The 23,335-nt window shown below is 42.0% G+C and overlaps 1 protein-coding gene and 1 long non-coding RNA gene across 9 annotated transcripts in view; one reads left to right on the forward strand and one right to left on the reverse strand.

Annotated features, from left to right (window-relative positions):
* The window catches only part of LOC134810212 (uncharacterized), a 68,417-nt gene that overhangs the window by 43,646 nt on the left and 1,436 nt on the right, over positions 1-23,335 (forward strand). Inside the window, exon 2 of the long non-coding RNA XR_010157741.1 lies at positions 3,143-3,303. This is a non-coding gene — a long non-coding RNA (uncharacterized LOC134810212). The remainder of the gene's footprint in view (positions 1-3,142; positions 3,304-23,335) is intronic.
* Positions 1-23,335, reverse strand: part of MDN1 (midasin AAA ATPase 1) — a 188,657-nt gene that overhangs the window by 38,775 nt on the left and 126,547 nt on the right. For all 8 annotated transcript variants that reach the window (XR_001718579.4, XR_010157740.1, XM_054686835.2 and 5 more), the window contains 20 exons: positions 21,082-21,239; positions 20,736-20,856; positions 19,824-20,034; positions 19,241-19,472; positions 18,781-18,907; positions 18,045-18,215; positions 15,540-15,754; positions 14,785-15,172; positions 13,246-13,355; positions 11,615-12,320; positions 9,840-10,001; positions 9,036-9,309; positions 7,746-7,981; positions 7,251-7,346; positions 6,516-6,610; positions 6,074-6,195; positions 5,000-5,146; positions 4,049-4,158; positions 3,005-3,078; positions 2,306-2,504 (listed from right to left, as the gene is read on the reverse strand). Coding sequence is in view for 6 of the 8 variants with exons in the window: in XM_054686835.2 (XP_054542810.1) it covers positions 2,306-2,504; positions 3,005-3,078; positions 4,049-4,158; positions 5,000-5,146; positions 6,074-6,195; positions 6,516-6,610; positions 7,251-7,346; positions 7,746-7,981; positions 9,036-9,309; positions 9,840-10,001; positions 11,615-12,320; positions 13,246-13,355; positions 14,785-15,172; positions 15,540-15,754; positions 18,045-18,215; positions 18,781-18,907; positions 19,241-19,472; positions 19,824-20,034; positions 20,736-20,856; positions 21,082-21,239 (3,954 nt within the window). In the remaining 2 variants the exon portion in view is untranslated. The remainder of the gene's footprint in view (positions 1-2,305; positions 2,505-3,004; positions 3,079-4,048; positions 4,159-4,999; positions 5,147-6,073; positions 6,196-6,515; positions 6,611-7,250; positions 7,347-7,745; positions 7,982-9,035; positions 9,310-9,839; positions 10,002-11,614; positions 12,321-13,245; positions 13,356-14,784; positions 15,173-15,539; positions 15,755-18,044; positions 18,216-18,780; positions 18,908-19,240; positions 19,473-19,823; positions 20,035-20,735; positions 20,857-21,081; positions 21,240-23,335) is intronic.

Below are 23,335 nucleotides of genomic sequence, written 5' to 3' on the forward strand. Positions count from 1 at the left end.
CACAAACACATCCCTAGTTCAGCAAATAGAGAACAAATGTAGCATCACTAAAATTAAAAGAGACATACTGTGGATATTTAGAAAACCATATTACTGCTCCATATGAGATCATTATAACTGAAGGACCCCCATGCCCCTACATCCAGCAATGCTTGCTATGATAGCCACAAGGAGACTCCAGTTCTGAATTATGAACAGAGTAGAATGAATAATATCACTGCTGCCCTTAAGGTGCTAAGCCACATTGTGTTTCTCAGACACAGCAGCCAGGCGAAACTGGTCCTACTCCTGTGACCAGTTACCCCTAATTAACAGTTTAAATTTCAGGAATTCAGATTTCTTTCCTTTTTTTTTTGAGACAGGGTCTGGCTTTGTCACCCAGGCTGAAGTGCAGTGACCCGATCTTGGCTCACTGCAACCTCCGCCTCCCAGATTCAAGTGATTCTTGTGCCTCAGCCTCCCGAATAGCTGGGATTGCAGGCATGCATCACCATGCCGGGCTATTTTTTGTATTTTTAATAGAGACGGGGTTTTACCACGTTGGCCAGGCTGGTTTCGAACTCCTGGTCTCAAATGATCCGCCTGCCTAGGCCTCCCAAAGTGCTGGGATTACAGGCATGAGCCACCGCACCTTAGACACAGGAATTCAGATGTTATATGAAGGGAAGAGCTTTCGTCCGTCAAGGGCATATTTTCATTTTTTTTTTCCTTGAGGAATAACCTGAAACTCCTATGTTGTCATTATTAGCAAATCAAAATTGTTGATCAGAATGACAGAAGCAGTGAGCTGACAAATACAGTCAAAAGAAAATAAATTTGGTAGCCATATCATATCTCTGCAGCCATCTTATGGCTGTATGTTCAGTTTCTATTATGAGTTTTGAACCACTAAAATAACAAAAATAGCTTAAGGACTTTCATTACTAACTCTGTGAGCCCCAGGTAGGAAATACAATAAGAAGACAAAGCTAATTACTCTTTAAAAAGTAATTTTTTTTGGAGAGACAGGGTCTCATACGTTGCATAGGCTGGTCTCAAACTCCTGGGCTCAAGTGATCCTCCTGCCTCAGCCTCCCAAGGTGCTGGGATTACAGCCGTGAGCCACTACGCCTGCCCAGAAATTACTCTTCTGAGGGGTGTCTTCCAATCCTGGAGCTCCCCACACCCAAGGACATGAAGCAGGAACATCCATTCTGTAACAGACCTGCTAACTCAAGATGTATCACTGTTAAATTTTCAGGAATTTTGCAAGCCAAATCTTAACTGTTGGTGCTTGAAATTGGCCATAATAGGAGTATCTACACCACAGTAATCAGCATCTGCTATAAACCAGCACATCATGGCACATATTCATACCCTGTGCAGTAGCTTCCTCATGTGGTAGCCCACAGGCAGCTTCAACGGCATATTCTTAAACTGATGCTTCAAATCTTTGCTCATAGCAGATGAAATGTTCACAGGTAAAAGCACAATTATTTCTCACAGGCTGACATTAAATTTTAAGCAGCAAGGCCAAGTGCGATGACTCATGCCCATAATCCCAGCTCTTTGGGAGGCCGAGGCAGGGAGGATCACTTAAGACTAAAAGTTCGGCCAGGAGCGGTGGCTCCCGCCTGTAATCCGAGCACTTTGGGAGGCTGAGGTGGGCAGATCATGAGGTCAGCAGATCGAGACCATCCTGGCTAACACAGTGAAACCCTGTCTCTACTAAAAATACAAAAAATTAGCCAGGCATGGTGGTGGGCACCTGCAGTCCCAGCTACTCGGGAGGCTGAGGCAGGAGAATGGCATGAACCCAGGAGGCGGAGCTTGCAGTGAGCCGAGATCGTGCCACTGCACTCCAGCCTGAGCGAGACTCTGTCTTAAAAAAAAAAAAAAAACAAACAAAAAAAAAAAAAAAAAACTAAAAGTTCAAGACCAGCCTGGGCAACAAAGTGAGACCTCATCTCTACAAAAAAAAAAAAAAAAAAATAGCCAGGCATGGTGGCATATGCCTGTGGTCCCAGCACTCAGGAGGCTGACGTGGAAGGATCATTTGAGTCCAGGAGGTTGAAACTGCAGTGAGCCATAATCATGCCTGGGCAATAGCACGAGACTCTGTCTCAAAAAAAGCAAAAAAAAAAAAAACCCCAAGATTTTTTGCCTTATTCTGCAGGGAAGTCAGGCAAATACATGCTATATATGTCCAAAGAACAAGATTTCAAAGGCATTTTCTTGTCTAGTACTGAGGCATGCCTTGCACATAAAACACAGATCCCACTTGACTGGCTTGGGAATAAGCCAGCACTGTCCCACAACCAAGTACCTGCCCAGCTGCTGGTTGGGCTAACAGGGTCTCCCTCAGTGCCCTGTTCAGATTCTGAATGGAAGACCGTTCACTTGCAGCTCCATCTGTTGGCCTGGGCAAAAAGTCAGGCTGTTCTTCCTTGTCACTCTCCACCAGGGATGACCGGCAGGGTTCACTCAGGACTGCTTCAAATTTCTTCATGAATTTAAAGAGGGTCCTGTCCCCAGGTAATGACAGAGATAAGAAGAAAAAAACTGGATTAGCAAGTGAAGACATATAAAAAATACATTATCACGCATCCATACATAATTTAATACCCTGTACCTTTTATATACAATGCTCTCCTTAAATATTAATAGTTGTTTTATTTTTAAGAGAAAAAGTATGGCAGGTACTGTTATCCTCCTTTTCTAGAAGAGAAACTAAAGCCAGAAAGAATGGGATTGCTTTGCTCAAAGTATACAGCTAGTGGGTGGCAGAAGACTTGAGACATAGCCTGCTTTGTCTCAAGGCACACTAATCCTTACTGCAGGTAGACTTTGCTTGGAGAAGAAGGGGGTGGTGTTGAAAGCAACATCAAAACAATCAAGGTGTTATTTTTTGAGAAGTTTAACACACTTAATATTAAGTTAGGTTATGGTAACTATGTCGTTTTGCTCCCTACCACACAAAATTCTATTCTATTTCGGTTGTCCCCAGTTTTAAAAGATGGATTACCTGTGTGTCTTTTCTACAGATTGCTTAATGGACCAGAAGCTGACATCATTCCACTTGGAAATCTTAACAAATTCCTGTAAGATAAATGATGTTCAAGAAATGGCTTTATAAAGCTAGTGTCATTCTGTTTCTTTCTAGATGTCTGTTCAGCAAAGACCAGAGCCCACTCTATCCCAAACACAGGACTGTGTGTCAGTGAACAAGTAAAACAAGTCTAAAAAAGAAACCATGGGCTAGGCGTGGTGGCTCACACCTGTAATCCCAGCACTTTGGGAGGCCAAGGTGGGCGGAATCACAAGGTAAGGAGATTGAGACCATCCTGGCCAACATGGTGAAACCCCGTCTCTACTAAAAATAGAAAAAATAGCCGGGCTTGGTGGCTTGCACCTGTAGTCCCAGCTACTCGGGAGGCTGAGGCAGGAGAATTGCTTGAACCTGGGAGGCAAAGGCTGCAGTGAGCTGAGATCGTGCCACTGCACTCCAGCCTAGACAACAGAGTTGAGACTGGGTCTCAAAAAACAAAAACAAAAACAACAAATGTTTTGGTCTCAAAGTGATTTAAAAAAAAAAAAAAAAAAGAGTGCTGCTACAGTCATTAAGTCACCTGACATATACTCCAGCTTAGGAACCACCAAGTTAGTCATGTCCCTTGTACCATGGTTGGTTCCACAACCACTGAGAATATCAAAAAGAGAGGTCCCTCCTTCCCCTATGGTAATTCAGTAGTGTGTGGACCAACACAACATGGCATAGCTCTGAGGTGGGAGACAGGCCTGGGCAAGACCAGGGGAACACAAACAGATTTCTGTGGCAGTCCTCTGAGGAGGCTCTGACTGGCCACTCCACCAATCGCTCACACACTCTGCAGGTGACAAAAGAAGCCAATGCCACCGATGTGCATACTGCCATCCTCCCTAGCGGTGGCAATGCTCACCTCTATTTCCCTAGGTCCCTGCCTCAGTGTTAAATGGATAACAGGGTTAACGAAAGAGAATTTGCTGATTTTGTCCTCCCAAGAGTGATCATGACAGCTGTTCATCTTACTTTAAGTTCTTTTTCTAGGGGGGAACGAAGTTCCACAATTTTGGCCTGGACCCGGTCAAAGAATTGCTTGTAATAATGGTACAAATTCCATAGAACACTGCAAAGTGAATCTGGAAGAAATGAAAAGGAAACAAAAACACCACACTTGCTGCATGTGCTACTGGTGCCAGCTGTGGCCTTCATATTTCAGTGATGACCCTTCCTCATTACTCTCTATGCCATGAGATTACAGTGAGTTTCACAGGTGCATTATTTAGGGATCCTGTCTGAGTTTAGCATTTCCCAGAGATGCAGGCTGTCAACACTCCCCTATTTTTCACTTCTGCTTGTAACAGATGCTTTTTTGCACTTTTGTTCTTGAAGATGATGTACTCCTAGGTTCTTGTAAAATCACAATGTCAAATTCCTTCTGTGAAACTTATTGTAAAATCAGCAGAAACTGAGCTTTTTTTAAAAGATGGCATATTAAGCAGTTCACCTCAAATGCTCATTCATGTACAATCTATACTCATCTTGTAGTGAGACTTTTATCCCAGTTGCTGTGATCAGGGATAGTACTTGACAGCGGGCAGTTTTAGGTGCAGTTCCTTGATGGCTGGCAGTGCTCTCACTGGATGAAAGAAACTAATAATGGCCTGGATCAAGGAGCAGCTTAGCAGGACATTTACAATGTCTAGACAGAGAGATGTGCTGCCTCAACATGGTAGGTCCTGAGATCTTCATCTGGCAATTTACCTCTGCCAGAGCTCACTAGTCAGTGCTAAACTTATAACCATCTGCACCTCACTTTGAATGTTCTTCTCTATATCTAATGTGAATCGCATTAAACATAACTAAATGTGTCTTGTTTAAAACCTAGCGTGCAACAAGGCACCTGTCTCATGCAGAAAATTCAAAGCCTAACTCATTTTAGTCGTGCAATGTCAAAGGAAAGGAAAAAAAAATCCTCACCCTTTCCTTCAACCTGTGGCATCAGCAAGACGTGACAATGGAAAACCAGTAACATCTGAAGTCGCACATGGAACTCTCCCAGCGAGGATCCTTCAATAAATGCTTGTAATGTGCTGACCAGCAACATCAAGGTCATCTGTTTGTCATCTTAAAAAATTCAAAGAGAAAAATATATATGTTCCTTCGACCATGACTCCCTATTCCTAACATGCACGCAAGCTATTTGGGATACTACGGATGGCCAAGAGGTAGACATCACAATGTGAAGCTCTCAAGCAAGGACCATGGCTAAATTCTAAGCTGATTTAAAAGTAACAGGCCGGTGTGGTGGCTCACGCCTGTAATCCCAGCACTCTGGGAGGCCAAGGCGGGCAGATCATTTGAGGTCAGGAGTTCAAAACCAGCCTTGCCAACATGGTGAAACCTCGTGTCTACTAAAAATACAAAAATTAGACAGGCATGGTGTTGGGCACCGGTAATCCCAGCTACTGAGAAGGCTGAAGTAGGAGAGTCACTTGAGCCTGGGAGGCGGAGATTGCAGGGAGCTGAGATCGTACCACTGTACTCCAGCCTGGGCAACAGAGCAGGACTCTGTCTCAAAAAAAATAAAAAACAAATATAAATAAATAAATAAAAGTAGCAGCTGCACATAGAGCATGTGTTAAATGCACTCACAGCAAATTATGAAAATGAATTATAAGGTGCTTGTCACAAGTATAAAATAAAAGACTGTTCATTCAAGCATGTTGGCTACTACCTACCAAAGAGTCAGCTTTCAGTTTGACTTCTATCATGGACATAGAGAAGACGGAAACCTTATCATACGACTGGTTCTCTAGACTTTTGGAGAAGACATTTAAACCTCTCACACTTTTGTTATTATTCTCTCAGTTAGATAAGCACGATTTACAGTTTTCTTGGCTGACCTCTCAGAAATATCATGAAGTCAAATGGGAGGCATTCCCATGAAAGCCATGTAGCGGGAGAAGCGGGAGCAGGAAAATCCTACACTTTGCAGCACTCCATTTAGCCGGGAAGCTCTAAATGGGCAGGAAAGGTACTGCTAGGCATTACCTTCCTGTTCTTCTGTTTGTTCCTGCATGTGCTTCTCAAGCATCTGATAGATGGAGAACCAGTGCTTGGTGGATTTCTCGGTGTGGCGCTTCATAGTATTATCCAAACTCATGGACCAGCAGCTGAAACGAGAAGAAGCCAAGGAGGCATTTAGGAAAACCTATTTGAAATATCTGAAACCAAAGATGCAGAAGCTACATGCTCACATTTCTCTCCTCCCAAATGGAGATGGAGGAGCCATCCAGTTTCCTCCCTCAAGAATATATGCTGTTGTCTGGACTGTATTCAGGTCATTTTAATGCCCTACTTTTAACTCTGTGATTAATAACTGAAAAGCACATTCTGTAGCTGTAATACTATATAAATCCTAAAGAAATTTAAACTACCAAAAGACAAAAGCCCTTACAACCTAAGTTTAGGAGAGGGAAGGAGAGTCACTTACTTCAGCTCCAGTTTACGCCACCGAATGATCATCTGACTGATCAAATCAAGATGTTTCCGCAAAGACAAAGCTCGACTTGCATTTTCCTCCCAATCCTAAAGAAACAAAGATAAAATTTACTACAGATATTATTCAATGCCATAATCACCTCCTCCCTCAAGAACATCTTGAACTTTGCTTGAGTGAAGACTACTGGGCCCTTAAACAACTTGCACCAATTGTAGGAATGAATTTACAGTGTATCAGCTTCAAGTTCTTTCTGTTCACATGACAGAACTCCACCAGAGCCAAGTTTAGAGGCTGGCAAAAAAGCACAGTGTTTATAGACTGGAGCCTGAATTCGTGCTCTTTGCTATCTGACCTAGAACAAAGACATGCGGCCCTTTTCTGTCCAATGGGGGAGGCAACAGCTAACTTAGAGGCCATGAGGGCATTGAGGGGAACCGTGTATGTGGGCACTCAGTTGGAATGAAGGCCCACCTGGAAGGCTGGGAGGAGTGCACCCTCATTACCGGTAGATACTGCATCCCACTGGATAAAAGGCAAGGCAGCTAGCCCTCACCACAGGGGCAACAGCCTCACTTGCAATGATCTCACCCCATGCCAGAAAAACCAAGGATGTTTATCTTTTTCCAGCCCAAACTATAATTTTCTGTCTAACAACAAAGGTGCCACAAGACGTATCTTTTGCCAAGTGACCACAAACTAAAATGAGGAAGAGAGGGATTAGCTCACCTGTGCCTTTGCCAGAAGGATCTCTAAGCCATTCAGGAACTTTGAGATGGGACTGGAAAGTGGGAAACTACGAATTCTGTCCATTACAACCAGGAGCTGCAGAAATAAAGATTTGGGTATCTCAGTAGGAATACCAGTGATCCTAAGTCACAGGGTACTGAAGAGAGTCCTGACCAGAAGATTCCCCCCAGTTCTCTACTTTTAAAACACCTCTGAAAAAAAAAACAGAGCAACATGGCAGCATTTTATTATGTGGTCAGCAACTCCTGACCAACAAATAAAATTAACAGAATCCCCAATCATTTACACAAGAGAAATACAAAACTGGTGTGTTCATCCTGCAGTTAGTAAGTAACATCTCATTGAACTGCAGTTCTTTAAGCCTTTGTTTATATGTATACATGTGCAAGTGGGTGCCCCCAGGGATAATGGTGAGGCTGCATCCTCATTGCAGACTCAGTACTGTGAGCACTCCTTCCTCAACAGCTGCCCTACCTGTTCAAGCGCTGGGTGTTCTGGCCAGTCCTGTAGCAAGTGACTGACAGCCTCTGAGAAACCTTGAAGCACAGGTTGACACTGCCGTGCTTCTGGAACATTGGGATGCTGGTAGAAGTCATAGGGCCCATCAGGTTTCACCATCAGGTCTGAGGGTGCCTCCCCAAAAAGAGTGTTATGGGAGAGGGTACAGGCCAAAAGTTGGCTGCCCAAGAGTCGGTCATTCAGTTCAACTCCTGTGAAGTTAACATCACGGTAAAGTCAGTGAATTCAGTAAGTTGATCTATCAACATGTCAAAAAGATGTCAGCAACAGGGCCAGGTGCAGTGGCTCATGTCTGTAATCCCAGCACTTTGGGGAGCCGAGGCAGGCAGATTGCTTGAGGCCAGGAGTTTGAAACCATCCTGGCCAACATGGTGAAACCTCATTTCTACTAAAAATACAAACATTAGCCAGACATGCATGTGCCTGTAATCCCAGCTTCTTGCGGGCCTGAGGCACAAGAATTGCTTGAACCTGGGAGGCAGAGATTGCAGTGAGCTGAGATTGTGCCACTGCACTCCAGCCTGAGAAACAGAGCATCAGCAACATCAGCAACAATGAACTAATTGGGACTAATGAATGCTATTCTCCCCCAAAGCAACATTGGCCTAGAGAACTGTAATCCTAATACTATAGTAGCTACCTACAGCTCTCAAGTTTCTGGAATGTGCAGAGGAAGTCAGAAACTGCCTAGGTATAAACAAATGGTGTAGGGGTTAACTCAGTGCATCCAAATTCCTAGTTTTTATACCTATTCTAGGTAAACAGAAAGGAAACTTAAAGCCTCCTTCCTACTTCTATGAAATAATGCCAAGAAATCATGTAGGAAACTGCAATGAACCAACTATTAAACCATATTCTACAAGATTGGTTGCTCCCAGGTATGTGTTATTTCATTTGAAAAGCACTAAGGCTATTTGACAGCAGAAATAATGCTAAGGAAAAAAAACACATACACATTTAAATTAAGTCCTTGTCCTTGTTTTCTTAATCCCTCACCCCAAAGGATCCAAACAATAAAAATCCATCTTTTTCTTGGCCCATTTGTACACTGATGAAAATCCATCTTATTACAGAATCCTAAATCAATTTTCTTGAATCAGCTTCAGTTCTTTAAGCCAAGGAAACTCCAACAAGGAATTATGCGAAAACAGGAAATTCATGAGTGTGACTGTTACAGAATAGCAACAGCATCTATTTGCATTTGCTTTCATTTCCCAGGGGCATAACAAAAGTAAACTACCATACCCATCAGGGGGTAGAAGTGTGTCACAAGCGATGCCCCAGTCTGATAGCAAGACAGAAACAGGCTGAGGTAATGCTTTGCTTCATGTGGCGGCAGAGTCTGTTGATACCAGAGGGATCGAGCAAAGTTGAGACACAATTGCTGGTGTATCAGCATTACTGCCTGCATTGAATTCTGGGAGAGGAGAGCTGGGTTTGTGCCTGCTTCCTCTTCTTGCCCATCTGAAGTTCCTTTGTTCTCCTCCAACGTTGGCTGTACCAAAATATCTGCAAAGTCCTATAAATAGCATTAGAGCAATTGAACTTTTAAAAATCAGAATCTACTTCTAATCAGACTAAAAGGAAGAAAGAAAAAAGCATAAGAATGATTGAAAAAATGAAATAGGACTAATATATGTATTAAAATATATTTTAAAAGACTACAGGCTGGGCACAGTGGCTCACACCTGTAATCCCTGTGCTTTGGGAGGCCGAAGAGGGAGGATCACTTGAGGTCAGGAGTTTGAGACGGCCTAGGTGACATAGTGAGACCCTGTCTCTGTAAAAAAATATAAAAACGGCAGGGTGTGGTAGCATGCACATGCAGTCACAGCTACTTGGGAGGATTGTTTGAGCCCAGGAGTTTGAGGCTGCAGTGAGCTATGATTGCGCCACTGCACTCCAGCCTGGGTGATAGAGCAAGACCCAGTCTCTAAAATACATACATACAGAGAGAGAGATAAAGAGGAAGAGAGAAAGCCATCAGAGGGAATGTATATGGCATCAAGGGAATTCATTCCAAAACACACCCTGCCATCACTGCTCTACCTTTTCATGCAGGGGGAACTGTTTTCTGAACTCCCGTTCTTCCTCCTCCTCTTCACTCAGGGCTGTCCTAGAGTTCCTGCTCCTGTATCTATACAGGCTGCTTTCCTGCTCAGCCTTCTCTTGGGCTATGCGTTCCTGCTCATCCCACTCACTGATGATTTCCTGAAAGTCACACAGACAGAAAGAAGCTGAGCTTTCTTTGCTGAGGCATTCACAGAGGCAAGATTTGCTATTAATTTCTCATGAAAATGAAAGTATCATGACTCAAAAACAAATAAAAGCCAACATCCAAGAAACTAAATTCCATGGAATAAAGAGCAAATGGGTTTTGTTTTCCAAGTGTGTAGCCTCAGCAACCAGTTTCCTAAATCCCCCCTGCTGTGTCATTGTAATTTTGAAGGTGTAAAACTTGCCACAGTACAGCTAATGGGAACTTCCTGTCAAGAGGTAAAGGTGCTTTGTAACAAGGACAGACTCAGGGTTGGCCATGAGAGGGTTGTGGTTCAGGCAACACTTGGGTGGCACCCCAAGGAGCTGGCCAAGGGGTTCAGAAAAGAAACACTTAGACTAGGGACTGGGTGGTCAAAGGGCACCAATCAGGCAAAACTGGAATGTGTCTTACCAGACACTTCTGAAATTCCCTACCACTTCTAAGATTTTAGATCTTTAAACTGGCAAAAATTCTAACTTAAAGAACCATCCAGTACTGCTGAGGTTGAGGAAATAAGCACCCACCATCTAGGAAGGTAATTTGCATGTAAAGCCTAAGAAGTGTGTTTAATCTTTGTCCCAGCAATCCTGATCTCTAAAATTTGTATCCAAATATATAGCTGTGAGACTATTTACTGTGGCATTGGGTTGGTTTTTGTTTTTTTTTTTTGTTTTTTTGGCAAAACAGTAAAAAGTATATACAAATGTAAATGTTCAATGATAGGAAAATAGTTAAATTACTTGTGTCATAAACATACAATAGAATACTTGGCAGTCACTAAATATGAAGCAGGTGAAGAATACAGAATAACAGGAAAATAATCACTATACATGAAGTTTTTAAAAGCAAACAGAGTTATCAAATAGAATAAACTTTACTAGTGGTTTGTTGTACATTTTGTAGCAATTTAAGGACATGTCTCAGGGGCCCTGGTGGGGATTAGAATCTACCTTAACCGGAGCAACTCTTTTTTTCTGTTAACTACGCTAAGATTTGTATTTTTTAAAAGCTGCTGCTACTAAAAAAAAAAATTTGTAAGCCACTGGGACAAATTTTTAATAATTTAGAGTGTCACAGACATACAGCTACAGATAAGTATTAATATATATACACATACAAGCAAGCCTGGAATGGGATACCTGGTATGTTAGCAGCGTTTATACAGCTTTAAGTGGTAGGATCATTAGAAATTTTAGTATTCTCTTAATTGCATACAATGAGAGCAAATTACTTTTATTAATAAGGGAACATCTTAATGCAAGTTGACATAAGTACCTGGCAAAATTACCACAAAGTCAAAAGACAACTGACAAACTGGGAGAAAACACATGTAGTGTATAATAAAGGCCACTCTCATTTTTTTTTTAATCTCTTAAAAATTGAGAGGCAAAGGTCCCCAAACATGATAGTTAAATAGGGAAAAAGAAGGAACAGAAAACAAAATGCCCACGCCCCAACGACACTGTGTATCTACTAGGCATGCTAATGTCCTGCAGGCCGCCCTGCTGTGAACCTGGCTCTTTGCAGGAGGAAGGGCAGGGCAGGCCTCCCAGAGATGGCTCACCTGACACACATGTCTGAAGAGCTGCAGGGCCCTCTGGTCCAACTCTCCCTTGCATAACACATGGGAGCGCAGGTAAAGGAGAGCATTCATCAGCAGCTGCTCCCGAGTGGGACAGGCTTTCTGGCCCTTGCCTTCCAGCTCCTTTCCTCCTGAGCGCTTGAGGATTAGCTTCCCAAGGCCTCGTAGAACCTCCTCAGACTTCACTGAGCACAAAGTGTCTGCATGAGCATAGTAAGTGGGGAAGGTGGGGCCCACCGATGGGAAAGCCAGCAAGGCTGTGGCCAGGGTCCCCAGCCTGTCTGCACCAACCATACTGCTGTGGAGTGAGGTGTGGAGCTCAGAGGCCACCAGCCTCATGCCATGTTGTAACTGCAATATGGATGCCTGCAGTGGGCTCACGGCATCTGGATAGAAGGTGTACTCCTCTGACAGCCGCTTCCGGAACTGGTGGTGTGACTGCTGCCAAGAGGCCTCCTCCTTTAGAAGGCTCTGGGCTACTTGGGCAGACCGTGGCCCATCCATGTGGAGGGCCTGCAGAAGCCGTGTGAGCAGATCCTGAACAGCAGGGGCCTTGGCGATGCTGGTGACGTAGTGGTGGATCTCCTGAACCAGGGACTCGTAGGCAGGCAGCTGGGGTCTAAAGGCCTGTTTCTTCAACAGGTGACAGGTTAAATTATCCAGCCGATCCATCCTTTGGCGAAGCAGCCTAACGGGAAATTAACACAATATGCCAATTATGTCAGAAGAAGAGCAGCAAATCTAGATTGGATCCTCAGCTAGGAAAACAGAAGGAAGAAACATCAGCTGCTGCGAAATAATATTTCCAATATCATCTCAGTCGTGATAATACTGACAATTAGTTAATGAAAATGGATAACATTTACACAGCAGTTACTGTGTCATGTATGTTGCTGGTGCTCAGATGCATATCTTACTGAAGCCTCATCATGACTCACTGGAGTAGGTAACTACAATTACCCTTCTTATGCTGATATGGACACTGAGATGTAAGCCATTAAGTGATCTACCCAATGTCTAAAACCAAAGGTCAGGAGTAGGACTGGAACTCAGAACCTACTACACTATACAGGCTGAGCATCCCAAATCCAAATATCCAAAATGCTCCCAACTTTTTGACTGCCAGACAATATGACACTTAAAGAAAATGCTCATTAAAGTATTCTGGATTCCAGATTTTCAGATCTGGGATGCTCAACTGGTATAAATATTCCAAAATCTGAAGAAAAAAAACGAACCCCAAATCCAAAACACTTCTGGTCCTAGGCATTTTGGATAAGGGATCCCCAACCCGTACCATATTTCCTAGTAACACACCTACAGCCAAGAATAGCAGAGAAATATAGTGCATACTATCACACCCCACTTCTTCTATGCTGAGACTAAGTTTTGGCTTCAAACATCTTGGCCCCATGTGAACACACACCTTGAATAGCCCCCCTCTCCTCCTTTCACAAGGCATATTATTTTTCCTGACTATAAACAATGCTTTGGCATCTAATTGCTAATGTAGTTTAGAGGTGTATATTATCACTTCTACTCACACCATAACTACATTACATCAAAAGGAGAGTCAATAATCCCCAAAACAAATAATCACTCTGCTGTGTTACCTGACGTGAGGATGAGAGTAGCTGACAACGACTTCATCTTCCAGGTCTCTTCCAGTCTGCAGCTGGGATGACAGGTTCCGGGTCTTCCATTCACACTGCAGTTGGTGTAACTAATGGAAAAGAGAGAAGTTAGTCCACTGTGTCCCAGCTATGACCATGCACATGAGGACAATGTCCTGGGGACACATAGAGGAACAAGATGGAAGGAATCTGGGTTCCTGAATGACCCAAGGAGAGGTGGCTCTGCTCCATTAATCTACACCACTCACATCAGAGCTGTGAGGGGAAAGAAACGATCTTATTTAATTTACACCACTGAATTTTTTAGTCTCTCTGCTATAGGAGCTTAGCCTTCACTCCAACTAATATAATTTTCCTTCTTCAAAATATGTACTAACATACCATCATCTTAATGTATTTAGTTCCTGAACTTGGTTCAAAACTTCAAATAGCAAGGGATACCACATTACCCAAATCAACTTGACTCTTTTTTAAGACAAGGTCTCGGCTCTGTAGCCTGGCTGGAGTGCAGTGGTGCAGTCATGGCTCACCACAGGCTTGACCCCCCAGGCTCAAGTGATCCTCCTGCTTCAGCCTCGTGAGTAGCTGGTATTACAAGCACATGCCACCACACCCAGCTTTTTTTTTTTTCCTTTTTTTGTAGAGACAGGAATCTTACTATGTGGTGGCCCAGGTTAGTCTCAAACTCCTGGGCTCAACTGCTCCTCCCACTTCAGCCCCTCAAAGTGCTGAGATTACAGGGTGAGGCCACCACACCCAGCCTCTACTTGATTCTTGAGTTTTAGATAGCAAGCACCAATAAGTTAAAAATTCCTAGGACATAGGGATACTATATTCTATCTAAAGAAATATCCAAATCCAGGCTGGCCATGGTAGTTCACGCCTATAATCCCAGCACTTTGGGAGGCCAAGGCGGGTGGATCACTTGAGGTCAGAATTCAAGACCAGCCTGGCCAAGATGGTGAAACCCTGTCTCTACTAAAAATACAAAAATTAGCCAGGCGTGGTGGCGGGTTCCTGTAATCCCAGCTACTCGGGAGGCTGAGGCAGAGAATTGCTTGAACCCAGGAAGCAGAGGTTGCAGTGAGCCGAGATCGTGCCACTACACTCCTGCCTGGATGACAAAGCGAGGCTCCATCTCAAAAACAAACAAACAAACAAACAAACACCCAAATATCCAAAACTAAGCTCAGGTAGAGAGAGTCCAGAGATAGTGAGAGATACCACTATTTCTGACAATGGCTCAGGTTTTCTACCTGCCCTCTGCCCATTGCACCTATTGGCAGAGACCTCAGAACCTTAGGAAGGGCTCCTCCCAGAGCATGAGTATAGTCAGGACAACTCTCAAAGGGGAAAATACAGTCTCTAAAACAGACTCCTGGGAAGTCATAAGGCAACTTATGCAATATCATGCTTGTGATGATCTGAGCACCCAAAAGGGAATAAAAGGAGTAATACAATAAGCAAACCCAGCACGTCAGGGAAGGAGCCCATGCTCCAAACTCTTGCCTCCCATACCTCTTCCTTGGCGTAATTGAGCTTGTACTCCCTCTTCACCGCAGGGTCAAAGCGTGCCTGGGGAAGCCATGTCTGAATCTGGAGCAAGCCGAGGCTCACCCAGAGGCTCCCACGCTGGGCTGGCTCAGGCAGGCTCCTCTTACTCTCCCCTTCACCAACAAAGTGGTGCAGGGAGGTGAGCAACTGGCAGAGCAGTTCCTTGGGCAGCACCTCCTGACCAGCCATGTCCCCAAGTGTCTGGCCCACATGCTGGAAGGCCTGGCTGCTCCCAAGCAGCAGCTGCTCACAGTTCTGCATGTACTCCTGCCGCCGGGACTCTGGGAGCAGCTCTGCTAGGCCTGCCAGGTGCCGGAACAGCACCTGCCCCTGGAGTTGGGAATCCGTGCGTCTGTGGGGACAAAAAGAAAGCACTGAAAGGTTTGTACTGTATCAAAAAGCATTCCTTTTCATACACTATAATTCTCTCAAGAAATGATAACCACAGAATGCAGCATCAATATGTAGAGGTGAATTTCTGTTCTCACATGGTCTTACTTGGTTTACTAAGTTCACCCTCTTGATCACAATATGCTTAAAACTGACAGGGGAACCAGCCAGCTCACGGTAGCCTGAAAACATGCTGATTCAGGCAGAAAATACCCTCACTTCAAACACCAGAACTAGCCACTACAGAAGGAAGTTCTCACTGGGTCTCTGCTCCATGCTGTGGAGAAAAGACAGGAACTTTACAGTCTGCTTCCAGGGCGAGGGAATACCTGAATTCTGCTACTGAAGAGATAGCCATGTTAGTCCAAAGCATCGAACTGATGTCCTGGAGCTGCTGAGTTCTCTCAACCCACTCTCCTAGGGTCACGTGAGAGGAGGAAAGAATGGGGAGGCCACTCACATCCCAGGGACTTGCTCTCCAGCTGCTGGTTAAGACTTCAAAGCAGCACTTAGAGAATATGGGTCTATTGAGATTGCCGGGGCCCTAAAGGACAAGAGAAGAGTCAATAACTTTTAGAAATTAAGACAATTTCCAGAAGCAGCATTAGGGAACCTGAGAGGAAAGAAACAGACAGTTCAGGTTGCTTGGAACAGGTAAGCATCACTCAGAGATTGGCCTAGAAGGACAGAACAGGTTAGTATACCTTAAATGAAAGTGGACTCCATGCTCTAGGAAATGAGCAATGGATGCTTTAGTAATGCATGAGGAAAGCCCGCAAACCTGGGAATCAGAGAGCACATTCTTGCAGAAGGGAAAGAAACACACTGCAGGAGGATGAGAGCCAACTCAGGGTGCAAGGAAAGGAGTGAGAGACAGATGTAAGAGCCAGGGACAAAATTTGCCATGTCTGTGCTCCTTAGACTGTTAGATGGGACACAGTAATAGCTGTCCACAGCAAAGGGTTGTCAAAGGGTGACAGCCAAATGTGTGTGATAGTCAACTCTGTATAATGCCATACAACCCTCAAGGATCCAAAGTTTATCACTAAAGGCTTTGAGGGGTGTTTTACAATAAATCCATTTTGATAGTGCAAAAAAATGGAATAGAGTTCAGGTAAATCCAAAAACATTTGGGGCAATAAGGCATTTCACATGAGAGTGGAAAGGAGGAATTAGTCAAAATGATGTTATTACATCGCTTTTGGATCTGTTTGTATAAAAGAAAAAATTTGCATCCCTATATCATAAAACAACATATACTGATGAAATAGATTTGAACATAAAATAAAAATATAGGAGAAAATAACGGAAAATAGTTTTGAACTCGAGGTGGATGGAGGAAGAAATTTTTTAAAAGCATGACACTGAAGTCAATAAGTAGAAGGGACTGGCATATTTGGAGGGAAAAAAATTATAAAACTTGTGACATATAAGAAAACAAACTTGAGAGATGACAGAAAACTAGAAATATACTTCCAACTCATATTGGGCAAAGGCTTAATATCCATAATACATAAAAAGATCTTCAATAATAAACTGACGCTGAACAACCCTATTTTTTTTTTTGAGACAGGGTCTCACTGTGTCACCCAGACTGGAGTGCAATGGCGCGATCTTGGCTCACTGCAACCTCTGCCTCCCAGGCCCAAGCGATTCTCCTGACTCAGCCTCCCAAGTAGCTGGGATTCAGGCGCACACCACTACTGCCCAGCTAATTTTTGTATTTTTGGTAGAGACAGGGTTTCACCATGTTGGCCAGGCTGGTCTTGAACTCCTGACCTCAAATGATCCACCCGCCTCAGCCTCTCAAAGTGCTAGGATTACAGGCGTGAGCTACAGCGCCTGACCAACACAATTTTTTTTTTTTAAAAAAAAGCACGACTATGACTCGAAAATTCAGAGAAGAACTAAAGGGGATCAGTAAACGTGAAAATATGTTCAATCTTCACACTTATCAAAGAAGTGCAAATGAGTTCTTTTTAACTATGTGACAGAAACAATTGGAAATGTTTATAACACCCAGTGTAGCAAGCAGATGAACAGGTCCTCATCTCCATGTTAAAGGAAACTAAACCTCACTGTGGTCATCTAAGACTTCAGGACTTCCCTCTTCACTGGCTCTTCACATCTTTAAAAAAGTGAAAAGCAAAAACCACATTTCCAGTCTGGCAATAACCGTAATTTTGTTTTTAATGTGTAGACACTCTGACCAAGGATTCAATTCTAATTCTAACAACTTATGCATAGAAATGCTCCAACAAGTGGACAAAGATGTATACTAGGATAGTCAATGTGGCATGCTTATTATAGGAAGAGGGAGAAAATGCAAGAAACTTCAACACTTTATCGGTAAGAAAGTGATTAAAATAAATTCAAGCACATTGATACAATGGAATAACTTTTAAAAGTAAGCTGGAATGACATACACATTTCTGTTACATATATGTGTACTTATTTTTGTTTACATATGTATTTAATATAAAAATATATGTAAACAGAAGGATATAGAACAGAGTGGATATTTCTAATGAATTCTGTATTATATATACATATATCTGCACTGTTTAAATGTTTTATAGTGGGAAACATGTTTTAATTAGAAAAAATAGACTTTTTCAATAAAACCTTTTTTGACTTATCTCAAAATTTCACAAATTATTTAACATGGTATACTTTTACTGACAGTACACTTATTTAACATTCTGCAGAAAGTAAAGTGTTGCAATCACCTGTTTAGTCACCACTCTATGCTAGGAATAAATGTTTATTGATAGATCCATTCAGAAACTCTTTTGCCACTATCAAACATTTTTTATAATTTTAGACCAACAAACCTTCAATGTGGAGTCCAAAACGGACTTGGGTGCCTCCCTCTGCTGCATACCAGGCAAAGGGTTCCACATTAGCCAGTACTCTGGATTTGTGGTCACAGTACTGCTCCAGAAAGACATAAACATGGAATTAAATAACTCGGACCACAAAGATGTAATTTCTTCAGGAGACACCTAGAAATAAAGGAATAATTAGGTAAGAGAATATCTGAGAAAGACTCCATAAATTATTAGGTCTTCTTTCTTCTAAGGCCCATCAAAAACTATCATAAGTTTAAAGGTATTAATCCAAATTTTTCCGTTTCTCTGCCACCCCAGTCAACTTGGTCAAGGAATGTGACATGTTTACAGTTTTATTTAAAGCTGTACTAATGAAATTCTATTAACAGGAGTGTACCAGTATTCATATTCAATTTATTAGAGAGGAAAAGTACAAAAAAGTATAAAAAACACTTTCACAATATATTTTTGAGCAATTGGGAAATTTTAAGCAGCAAATATTTTCATCTCATTTAATTGGAAACCAAATGAATACTCCTGTGATAAGAGTTGTAATATACCCTCATAATTACTACAAAAGAATATTTAAAATTCTTCCCTTTAAGAGGCAATTCAAAAAAACCTGAGGTTTCCAATATGGAATTTTGAGAATAAATAAAATGTTTCCCAACCAGTCTGTCAAAGAAAATCTAACCAACTCATAATGTAAAGGAGGCTTATGTCTTATTGTGATTTTTACCTTCTGATGATGCAGCAAGGACCACAGATCTCGAAGCTCTTGAGGTGTAACAGGTGTGTGATAAAGACAAAATGAGATGAGGTGACTTATCTCCTCATTTATCTGGGGTTGTTGATTTTTGCTGCATCTGTTCCAAAAATAAAGAGGGAGAGGGTGGGGTATGGACTATCAATGAACTACTGGAAAGCTGCTACATTAGGGAAAGTGTAACATAAAACTTACAGTGCATTTATCTAAAAATGAACAACTCTACTGATAAAATTCTCGGTGACTTTTAAAGTAGAGTCAAAACTAGTAAAAAAAACCTTCAATAAATTTTGGCTTTCCAAAGTGGCAAATCACTTCCCTCTGCTTCGGTAACCATCCCTATCAAGTCTGTGGTTTGTTTATGGGTATAGGATACACAGAATAATCAATAAAAAAAGTTCCCGCAAGGAAAACAACTGAAAGCATGGTTTACCTTCTGAGACAAGCTTGTGCCATAAAATCAGCTGTCACTTTGTACCGCCAAAGCATAGCCAGGTACTCCATTGCAGGCCATAACTGAACACTCCTCGTGAGGTGGATTACGGAGGTCAAGTCTGGATGGGACAGGGAGGAAGCTTCATCATGCTTTTTCTCCAGAAAACCAAGTGAGAGTCCTTTGGCTTTCAGTTCTAAACACTGAGCATGCACAAAATTCTTCAATTCATCTGGACAAAAAGACAAATGTTGTATGAGAGCACAATGGTTAAGAGTATAGCCTCTAGATTCTCAACAACCTGCTATGTGACTGCAAGCTTAACTTGAGCTAACCAGAGTTAAGCTCCTTAACCTAAGCTTTGAGATTCTCATCTGTGAAATGATATTAATACCCACATGATTCTGATGGAATTAAAAATATATGTGAAATTTAGCCCTATGCCTGACACTTATATAAAGGTATATATACTCTACCCCTCACATCACCCAGAAAAGAAAAATCTAAGGGAAAACTTATTAACTACCAGCAAGAGGATATTTTCAGAGCATCTGTCAGCTAGCCAAGTGCTAGAATATTTTACCTAGGCTGACATCTTCCAAAATATTTGCTCTGAGGATCAGTCCCCAGGCTTGCAGGAGACTTTTCTTTAATGTCCACTGAGAAGCAACCACTTGGAGACGGTTAATGTCTTCCTGCCATCCACTCTCCCCAAGGGCAGACATCTGCTCCCTGATGGCAAGGACTTTGTTAAGGACCTTCAGTTGTGAAAAACACTCCACCACCAGCTTGTCCTGAAACAACAACACCCACAAGAGCATACTATAGAGCACAAATGTGGTTTTCTTTAGTAGCCTATACAGGTCTCAGAATAAATTTATGATATATTCTTAATGTTTCCAGAAAACAAAGGACTTGTTTATTCCTGTTGCTGTCAAGAGATTTTACAGTGGTAATAAAGTTAACTCTCTACCCAGCCTTAACGGTCTCAGGAATAAGTAAGATGATAATATGTAGCAAATTACTAAACAGGATTCATGGGATAGAGCCTGCCCTCTTGTTATGTGCGGGTTCCGCATCAATTCAACCAACCGTGGGTCGAAAATATTCAGGGGGAAAAATGGATGGTTGCGTCTGTGCTGAATGCGTAAGGACTTTTTTATCTTGTCATTATTACCTAAGCAATACAGTATAATCACTATTTACACAGCGTTTATATTGTATGAGGTACTGTAAGTAATTTAGAGATGATATAAAGGGTACATAGGTTATATACACACACAACGCCATTTTATATAAAAGTCTTGGGCTTTCCTGGAGGTTTGTATCCAAGGAGAATCCTGGAACCAATCACCCCCAGATGCCAAGGGAAAACTGCAAGAGTTATGCTTTCAAGACAAGGATTAATTTTATACAATGTCAGTTCCCAAGTTCCAAAAGGACTTCAGAAGTAGTAGTCACATTTCTTTTATTTACTAAATGCTTCCAGGTGTACCTTAAAAGGAAACGGTCGTCCCAGGAACTTCTGCAACTTCTTTATACCAGCGAAGCCACCAGTCTGGCTCCCCAGACAATTCTGAATATGTTCTGAGACAGTCTGAACTTCTTTGTAATATCTTTAAAGGAGAACAAGGGCACAGGGGAAATAAGGAAAGGGGGAAATGCTAGACAGTAAGAGAAGCCATTAATATTTTCTTTCTTTCTTTCTTTTAATTGTACATTCACCAATATGCCAAGGGAATAAACCAAAATAAAGCAAGAAGAAACAGTTTCGGTTCCAAATCTTACCCTTAACATCTATCTGTAATCATTGACATTATTACTCTAAATATGAATCTTACTTGTCTTCATAATTCATCAGAAGTCGGGGGATCTGGTGGACCAGATGTTTTAAAACCCAGTGCCAATGGAGGGCAAGAAGGGCCAGACCTGGGGCATCTACTTTTACTGTGTCAGCCACAGTCCAGAACCGGTCCCGCCACCGCAGAGAACCTAAGATCTAAAAACAAAGTCTCTTAGATAAGATGGCATGAAGAAAGACTAAAACAAGAAGAAAAATAAAAACAAAGTGAACCAAGACTGCTCACCAACATCTCCCGGGAAAAGACACACAACATAGGCTATAATTGCTAATCAATGCTCAATTTACATACACCAAAAGTCTAAGACTGGACTGGAATATATGTAGGAACAGTAAGGCAGACAGAGGAGGCGAAGATCTTTTCTCTTAGTATTTGAAGCATAAAGTTATTAGAGAAAATGGAATTGCTGGGTCAAAGTATAGATTTTATGAGAAACTACTAACTGTATTCCAAAGCAGCTGTACCATTTTGTACTCCGACCAGAAGTGTAGAAGAGTTTCAGTTGTTTCATTTCTTTGCCAATACTTGCTGTTAATGATTTTAACTTTAGTTTTAATTTTAATTCTATTCTGGTGGATGGTACCGCATTGTGGTTTCAAGTTACATTTCTTTGATAACTGATGACATTGCAATTTTTAAAGTTCTTACTGGGCATTCATAGAACTTCCAAGAAGATATTCTATTCAGATGTCTTGCTCATTTTAAAAATTAGGTTGTATTATAGCTAGTTTATGGAATTTATGTGTTTTGTTAGCAGTTTTTCCCAGCATATTCATTCTCTCACAGTATGTTCATAAAGGTATCTATGAAGAATAGAAGTTTTAAATTTTGATGAAATCAATTTATCAATTTTTTTCATTTAGAAAGAATCCTAAAAAATCTTTGCCTATATTTAGATTGTAAAGATCTTCTCCTATGTTTTCTTTTAGCCAGCTCATAGTGTCAGTTCTATTTTTAAAGGTTTCATCCATGTTGAGGTAACTACATATAATGTGAGGTAGGGGTAAAGGCCCTTTTTTTTTTTTTTGAGACAGCGTCTTGCTCCATCGCCAAGGCTAGAGTGCAATGGCGCAATCTCAGCTCATTGCAACCTCCGCTTCCCAGGTTCAAGTGATCTCCTGCCTCAGCCTCCTGAGTAGCTGGGATTACAGGCGCCTGCCACCACACCCAGCTAATTGTTTTGTATTTTTAGTAGAGATGGGGTTTCACCATGTTAGCCAGCCTGGTCTGAAACTCCTGACCTCAGGTGATCCACCCACCTCGGCCTCCCAAAGTACTTAGGATTATTAGGCATGAGCCACTGTGCTTGGCTAGGCTCATTTTACTTTATATAAACATCTAATTCTTCCATCACCATTTACTGAATAGACCATTTTTTGCCATTAAATTACCTTTGCATATTTAACAAAAAACAAAACAAAAATAACTGACCATGTATGGGGAAGGGGGGGGGTCTATCTGTGAATCCTCTGTTTTATTGGTTTAAATGTCTATTCTTAAGACAATACCATATGGTTTTGTTTAATACAGGGTTGCAATGCAAATCAGGTAATATGAGTCTCCAACATGGCTCTTTGAATAATGCATTTTCACAGTAACATTGTTTCTAGATTAGTGATTTCCTATAGTGGTTCCATGAAGTCAAAGCTATTTTCATAATATCGTGTTATTTGCCATTTTCACTATGATGACATTTACACTAATAGTACAAAAAAAGAAGGACTGGCAGGCAAATTATGACTATCTGACAGACACTGTATTGAAAATCAATGATGTGAACCTGTCACTTCAAGAAAAACAATTGAGAGGCCAGGTGCGGTGGTTCATACCTGTAATCCAGCATTATGGGAGGCTGAGGCAGGCAGATCATCTGAGGTAAGGAGTTCCAGACCAGCCTGGCCAACATGGTGAAACCCTATCTCCACTAAAAATACAAAAAATTAGCTGAGCATGGTGGCACGCGCCTGTAATCCCAGCTACTTGGGAGGCTGAAGCAGGAGAATCACTTGAAACCAGCAGGCAGAGGTTGCAGTGAGCCAAGATGGCACCACTGCACTCCAGTCTGGGCAACAAGAGAGAAACTCCGTCTCAAAAAAAAAAAAAAAAAAAAAAAATTGAGGATATATGTTGCCATGATAAAATTTCAGCTTTTAAGCAAAACTTAGAATTCTGGAAAACTGGCCAGGAACAGTGGCTCATGCCTGTAATCCCAGCATTTACGGAGGCTGACGCA

The sequence above is a fragment of the Pan troglodytes genome, chromosome 5, assembly GCF_028858775.2.
Source record: "Pan troglodytes isolate AG18354 chromosome 5, NHGRI_mPanTro3-v2.0_pri, whole genome shotgun sequence".
NCBI classification, from domain to species: domain Eukaryota; kingdom Metazoa; phylum Chordata; class Mammalia; order Primates; family Hominidae; genus Pan; species Pan troglodytes.